Below are 7,323 nucleotides of genomic sequence, written 5' to 3' on the forward strand. Positions count from 1 at the left end.
TGGACCCTGGAGACACACACACACACTAGTTATAGACACTGTCCCCTACTGGACCCTGGAGACACACACACACTAGTTATAGACACTGTCCCCTACTGGACCCTGGAGACACACACTAGTTATAGACACTGTCCCCTACTGGACCCTGGAGACACACACACACTAGTTATAGACACTGTCCCCTACTGGACCCTGGAGACACACACACACACTAGTTATAGACACTGTCCCCTACTGGACCCTGGAGACACACACACACACTAGTTATAGACACTGTCCCCTACTGGACCCTGGAGACACACACACACTAGTTATAGACACTGTCCCCTACTGGACCCTGGAGACACACACACACTAGTTATAGACACTGTCCCCTGACTGGACCCTGGAGACACACACTAGTTATAGACACTGTCCCCTACTGGACCCTGGAGACACACACTATTTATAGACACTGTCCCCTGACTGGACCCTGGAGACACACACTAGTTATAGACACTGTCCCCTACTGGACCCTGGAGCACACACTAGTTATAGACACTGTCCCCTACTGGACCCTGGAGACACACACTAGTTATAGACACTGTCCCCTGACTGGACCCTGGAGACACACACTAGTTATAGACACTGTCCCCTACTGGACCCTGGAGACACACACTAGTTATAGACACTGTCCCCTGACTGGAACCTGGTGTGTGTGATGGTGTGAGTGTGATGGTGTGTGTGTGCGTGTGATGGTGTGCGTGTGATGGTGAGTGCGTGTGTGATGGTGTGCGTGTGTGATGTGTGCGTGTGTGATGGTGTGCATGTGATGGTGTGCGTGTGATGGTGAGTGCGCGTGATGGTGTGTGTGTGTGTGTGATGGTGTGCGTGATGGTGTGCGTGTGTGTGATGGTGTGTGTGTGTGATGGTGTGCGTGTGTGATGGTGTGCGTGTGATGATGAGTGCGTGTGATGATGAGTGCGCGTGATGGTGTGCGTGTGATGGTGTGCGTGTGATGGTGTGCGTGATGGTGTGCGTGATGGTGTGCGTGATGGTGTGCGTGTGATGGTGTGCGTGTACCTTGGAAGGTGTAGAGGGCAGTAGCCTTTCCTATAGGAGTCTCCACATCTTCATCAAAGTCTTCATCAAACTCTGAGTAGATGTTCTGAGACGGATCAGCTGACATGGAACTGAAGACAGAGACACACACACACACACACACACATTATATTAACACATATAGACATTATATAAACACACACATTATATTAACACATATAGACATTATATAAACACACACATTATATTAACACATATTGACATTATATAAACACACACACATTATATTAACACATATAGACATTATATAAACACACACACACTATATTAACACATATAGACATTATATAAACACACACACGCTCCCTCTCTCTTACCAGTATTGATTGTTGTTGACAGCAGTGTTGGTAGAATCATCTCCTCTGAAAGCCTCAGCCAGCCACGACTGTCAGAGAGAAGAAGGACTTGCTGTTTACTATAGATGGCTAATGACAAAAGTGTGTGTGTCCGTGTCTGTGTCACCAAGCCAGAGTGTCCTTGTCCCCAAGCCAGAGTGTCTGTCTGTGTCCCCAAGCCAGAGTGTCTGTCTGTGTCCCCAAGCCAGAGTGTCTGTCTGTGTCCCCAAGCCAGAGTGTCTGTCTGTGTCCCCAAGCCAGAGTGTCTGTCTGTGTCCCCAAGCCAGAGTGTCTGTCTGTGTCCCCAAGCCAGAGTGTCTGTCTGTGTCCCCAAGCCAGAGTGTCTGTCTGTGTCCCCAAGCCAGAGTGTCTGTCTGTGTCCCCAAGCCAGAGTGTCTGTCTGTGTCCCCAAGCCAGAGTGTCTGTCTGTGTCCCCAAGCCAGAGTGTCTGTCTGTGTCCCCAAGCCAGAGTGTCTGTCTGTGTCCCCAAGCCAGAGTGTCTGTCTGTGTCCCCAAGCCAGAGTGTCTGTCTGTCCCCAAGCCAGAGTGTCTGTGTCCCCAAGCCAGAGTGTCTGTGTCCCCAAGCCAGAGTGTCTGTGTCACCAAGCCAGAGTGTCTGTGTCACCAAGCCAGAGTGTCTGTGTCACCAAGCGCGTGCGCGCGCGTGCGTACGCAGTAGCCTACCTCGTATTTGGTGAGTTGTCCTCTGAGTCGTCCAACGTTCTGCGAGGTCTGGGTGATCTGAGGTTCTAGACTGGCTGGGTCTCCCATCTGAGGGTTCCGTTCATAAACACCTCTCATCTTCTCTAATGCCTCACTGGAGGAGGAGGGAAAAAAGAGAGACAGGCACAGAGAGAGAGAGAGAGACACACAGAGAGAGAGAGAGAGAGACAGACAGACAGAGAGAGAGAGAGAGACAGACAGAGAGAGAGACAGACACAGAGAGACAGACACAGAGAGAGACAGACACAGAGAGAGACAGACACAGAGAGAGACAGACACAGAGAGAGACAGACACAGAGAGAGACAGACACAGAGAGACAGACACAGAGAGACAGACACAGAGAGAGACAGACACACAAAGACACAGAGACACACAGAGAGAGAGACACAGAGAGAGAGACAGACACACAGAGACACAGAGACACACAGAGAGAGACACAGAGAGACACAGAGAGAGAGAGACACAGAGAGAGACACAGAGAGAGAGAGACACAGAGACACAGACAGACACACAGAGAGACACACAGAGAGACAGAGAGAGACACACAGAGTGACAGAGAGAGACAGACACACAGAGAGACAGAGAGAGAGACACACAGAGAGACAGAGACAGACACACAGAGAGACAGAGACAGACAGACAGACAGGAACAGGACATATGTTACAGAAGAAGGGCATCTGTTTGAACAAATCAACGTGTCCCAAAAGGCACACTATTCCCATCTAGTACACTACTACTGATCAGGGTCCTATAAGCCCTGGTCAAAGGCAGCGTACTATATAGGGAATAGGGTGCCATTCGAGACGGACACGATGGGAGAATCTCAATTGCAAACTCCTCGCCTCCTTCTCAAAACCCATTGGATGAGAAAGCCAGAGGTCCCTCCCCTCTGACCTGAGAGAGGAGAGAACACGCGAGGAGAATATCATTGAGATTCACCCAGTGATGGACAGAGACAGTAAGACTGTAAGATAGCCGCCGTCACTGTGGTGATGATGTCAGAGTGGCGGGGGAGGCGGGGCTACCTCTGGTCCAGCTCCTTTTGAAGTTCCTTGGTGATGTCATCAATCTTGGACTGAAGTCTCTTCTTCCTCTGTTCTGGAGGCAGGTGAGAGAAGTCCTCAGCAGCTGGAGACTGGGGGGGGGGGGACGAGAGAGGGATGTGGGAGAGAGAGAGAGAGACAATGACATTTGAAATGTCTATTATTTTAGAAATTTTGTGAGTTTAATGTTTACTGTACATTTTTACAATTTATTATCTAGTTCATTTGCTTTGGCAATGTTAACATGCGTTTCCCATGCCAATAAAGCCCCTTAAATTGAATTGAGAGAGGAGGGTTGAGAGAGCAGGTGAGCGAAAGAAAGCGAGAGAGAAAGCGAGATAGATGAGGGTGTTATGCTCACACACAGAGTAAAGAAACGTGTTGGACATAAACCTGAGTTAAACCTGAGTTAGTGATAAATATCCCTCAATTATTACCGAAACCGCTTTAAACCCTCAAATCCAGACAAGGTTCTGTTTAAACCCTCAAAACCAGACAAGGTTCTGTTTAAACCCTCAAAACCAGACAAGGTTCTGTTTAAACCCTCAAAACCAGACACGGGTTCTGTTTAAACCCTCAAATCCAGACAAGGTTCTGTTTAAACCCTCAAATCCAGACAAGGTTCTGTTTAAACCCTCAAAACCAGACACGGGTTCTGTTTAAATCCTCAAAACCAGACACGGGTTCTGTTTAAACCCTCAAATCCAGACACGGGTTCTGTTTAAACCCTCAAATCCAGACACGGGTTCTGTTTAAACCCTCAAAACCAGACAAGGTTCTGTTTAAACCCTCAAATCCAGACAAGGTTCTGTTTAAACCCTCAAAACCAGACAAGGTTCTGTTTAAACCCTCAAAACCAGACACGGGTTCTGTTTAAATCCTCAAAACCAGACACGGGTTCTGTTTAAATCCTCAAAACCAGACACGGGTTCTGTTTAAACCCTCAAATCCAGACACGGGTTCTGTTTAAACCCTCAAAACCAGACACGGGTTCTGTTTAAACCCTCAAATCCAGACACGGGTTCTGTTTAACCCCTCAAATCCAGACACGGGTTCTGTTTAACCCCTCAAAACCAGACACGGGTTCTGTCCCAAAGTCTCTCCTTCCTCCTGAAGTGAACACTTCCACCGTATGAAAGGAAATGACATAAGAAATGTGGTAAGAATATCTTCCATTAGCCCACGTCTCCCCCAATCCAACGCTGTAATAACTAGCCCACGTCTCCCCCAATCTAACGCTGTAATAACTAGCCCACGTCTCCCCCAATCTAACACTGTAATAACTAGCCCACGCCTCCCCCAATCTAACGCTGTAATAACTAGCCCACGTCTCCCCCAATCCAACGCTGTAATAACTAGCCCACGTCTCCCCCAATCTAACGCTGTAATAACTAGCCCACGTCTCCCCCACGTCTCCCCCAATCTAACGCTGTAATAACTAGCCCACGTCTCCCCCAATCTAACACTGTAATAACTAGCCCACGCCTCCCCCAATCTAACGCTGTAATAACTAGCCCACGTCTCCCCCAATCCAACGCTGTAATAACTAGCCCACGTCTCCCCCAATCTAACGCTGTAATAACTAGCCCACGTCTCCCCCACATCTCCCCAATCTAACACTGTAATAACTAGCCCACGTCTCCCCCAATCCAACGCTGTAATAACTAGCCCACGTCTCCCCCAATCTAACGCTGTAATAACTAGCCCACGTCTCCCCCAATCTAACACTGTAATAACTAGCCCACGTCTCCCCCAATCTAACGCTGTAATAACTAGCCCACGTCTCCCCCAATCTAACGCTGTAATAACTAGCCCACGTCTCCCCCAATCTAACGCTGTAATAACTAGCCCACGTCTCCCCCAATCTAACACTGTAATAACTAGCCCACGTCCCCCTAACGCTGTAATAACTAGCCCACGTCTCCCCCAATCTAACGCTGTAATAACTAGCCCACGTCTCCCCCAATCCAACGCTGTAATAACTAGCCCACGTCTCCCCCAATCCAACGCTGTAATAACTAGCCCACGTCTCCCCCAATCTAACGCTGTAATAACTAGCCCACGTCTCCCCCAATCTAACGCTGTAATAACTAGCCCACGTCTCCCCCAATCCAACGCTGTAATAACTAGCCCACGTCTCCCCCAATCTAACGCTGTAATAACTAGCCCACGTCTCCCCCAATCTAACGCTGTAATAACTAGCCCACGTCTCCCCCACTCCCCCCAATCTAACGCTGTAATAACTAGCCCACGTCTCCCCCAATCTAACACTGTAATAACTAGCCCACGTCCCCCCAATCTAACACTGTAATAACTAGCCCACGTCTCCCCCAATCTAACGCTGTAATAACTAGCCCACGTCTCCCCAATCTAACGCTGTAATAACTAGCCCACGTCTCCCCCAATCTAACGCTGTAATAACTAGCCCACGTCTCCCCCAATCTAACGCTGTAATAACTAGCCCACGTCTCCCCCAATCTAACGCTGTAATAACTAGCCCACGTCCCCCCAATCCCCCAACGCTGTAATAACTAGCCCACGTCTCCCCCACGTCTCCCCTAACGCTGTAATAACTAGCCCACGTCTCCCCCAATCTAACGCTGTAATAACTAGCCCACGTCTCCCCCAATCTCCCCTAACGCTGTAATAACTAGCCCACGTCTCCCCCAATCCAACGCTGTAATAACTAGCCCACGTCTCCCCCAATCTAACGCTGTAATAACTAGCCCACGTCTCCCCCAATCTAACGCTGTAATAACTAGCCCACGTCTCCCCCAATCCAACGCTGTAATAACTAGCCCACGCCTCCCCCAATCTAACGCTGTAATAACTAGCCCACGTCTCCCCCAATCCAACGCTGTAATAACTAGCCCACGCTCCCCCAATCTAACGCTGTAATAACTAGCCCACGTCTCCCCCAATCCAACGCTGTAATAACTAGCCCACGTCTCCCCCAATCCAACGCTGTAATAACTAGCCCACGTCTCCCCCAATCCAACGCTGTAATAACTAGCCCACGTCTCCCCCAATCTAACGCTGTAATAACTAGCCCACGTCTCCCCCAATCCAACGCTGTAATAACTAGCCCACGTCTCCCCCAATCTAACGCTGTAATAACTAGCCCACGTCTCCCCCAATCCAACGCTGTAATAACTAGCCCACGCCTCCCCCAATCTAACGCTGTAATAACTAGCCCACGTCTCCCCCAATCTAACGCTGTAATAACTAGCCCACGTCTCCCCCAATCCAACGCTGTAATAACTAGCCCACGTCTCCCCCAATCTAACGCTGTAATAACTAGCCCACGTCTCCCCCAATCCAACGCTGTAATAACTAGCCCACGTCTCCCCCAATCTAACGCTGTAATAACTAGCCCACGTCTCCCCCAATCCAACGCTGTAATAACTAGCCCACGTCTCCCCCAATCCAACGCTGTAATAACTAGCCCACGCCTCCCCCAATCCAACGCTGTAATAACTAGCCCACGTCTCCCCCAATCCAACGCTGTAATAACTAGCCCACGTCTCCCCCAATCCAACGCTGTAATAACTAGCCCACGTCTCCCCCAATCCAACGCTGTAATAACTAGCCCACGCCTCCCCCAATCTAACGCTGTAATAACTAGCCCACGTCTCCCCCAATCTAACGCTGTAATAACTAGCCCACGTCTCCCCCAATCCAACGCTGTAATAACTAGCCCACGTCTCCCCCAATCTAACGCTGTAATAACTAGCCCACGTCTCCCCCAATCCAACGCTGTAATAACTAGCCCACGCCTCCCCCAATCTAACGCTGTAATAACTAGCCCACGTCTCCCCCAATCCAACGCTGTAATAACTAGCCCACGTCTCCCCCAATCCAACGCTGTAATAACTAGCCCACGTCTCCCCCAATCCAACGCTGTAATAACTAGCCCACGTCTCCCCCAATCTAACGCTGTAATAACTAGCCCACGTCTCCCCCACGTCTCCCCCAATCTAACGCTGTAATAACTAGCCCACGTCTCCCCCACGTCTCCCCCAATCCAACGCTGTAATAACTAGCCCACGTCTCCCCCAAACACTCTAATAACAATAGAAATGTGGTAAGAATATCTTCCATTATCCCACGTCTCCACCAA

At 49.6% G+C, this 7,323-nt stretch overlaps 1 protein-coding gene across 2 annotated transcripts in view; it reads right to left on the reverse strand.

Annotated features, from left to right (window-relative positions):
- LOC135559997 (cdc42-interacting protein 4 homolog) overlaps window positions 1-7,323 on the reverse strand; it is a 54,509-nt gene that overhangs the window by 909 nt on the left and 46,277 nt on the right. For both annotated transcript variants that reach the window (XM_065000953.1, XM_065000954.1), the window contains 4 exons: window positions 3,186-3,295; window positions 2,121-2,253; window positions 1,419-1,486; window positions 1,063-1,172 (listed from right to left, as the gene is read on the reverse strand). In XM_065000953.1, coding sequence (XP_064857025.1) covers window positions 1,063-1,172; window positions 1,419-1,486; window positions 2,121-2,253; window positions 3,186-3,295 — 421 coding nt within the window. The remainder of the gene's footprint in view (window positions 1-1,062; window positions 1,173-1,418; window positions 1,487-2,120; window positions 2,254-3,185; window positions 3,296-7,323) is intronic.

The sequence above is a fragment of the Oncorhynchus nerka genome, linkage group LG15 (genome assembly GCF_034236695.1).
Source record: "Oncorhynchus nerka isolate Pitt River linkage group LG15, Oner_Uvic_2.0, whole genome shotgun sequence".
In the NCBI taxonomy this organism is placed as follows: domain Eukaryota; kingdom Metazoa; phylum Chordata; class Actinopteri; order Salmoniformes; family Salmonidae; genus Oncorhynchus; species Oncorhynchus nerka.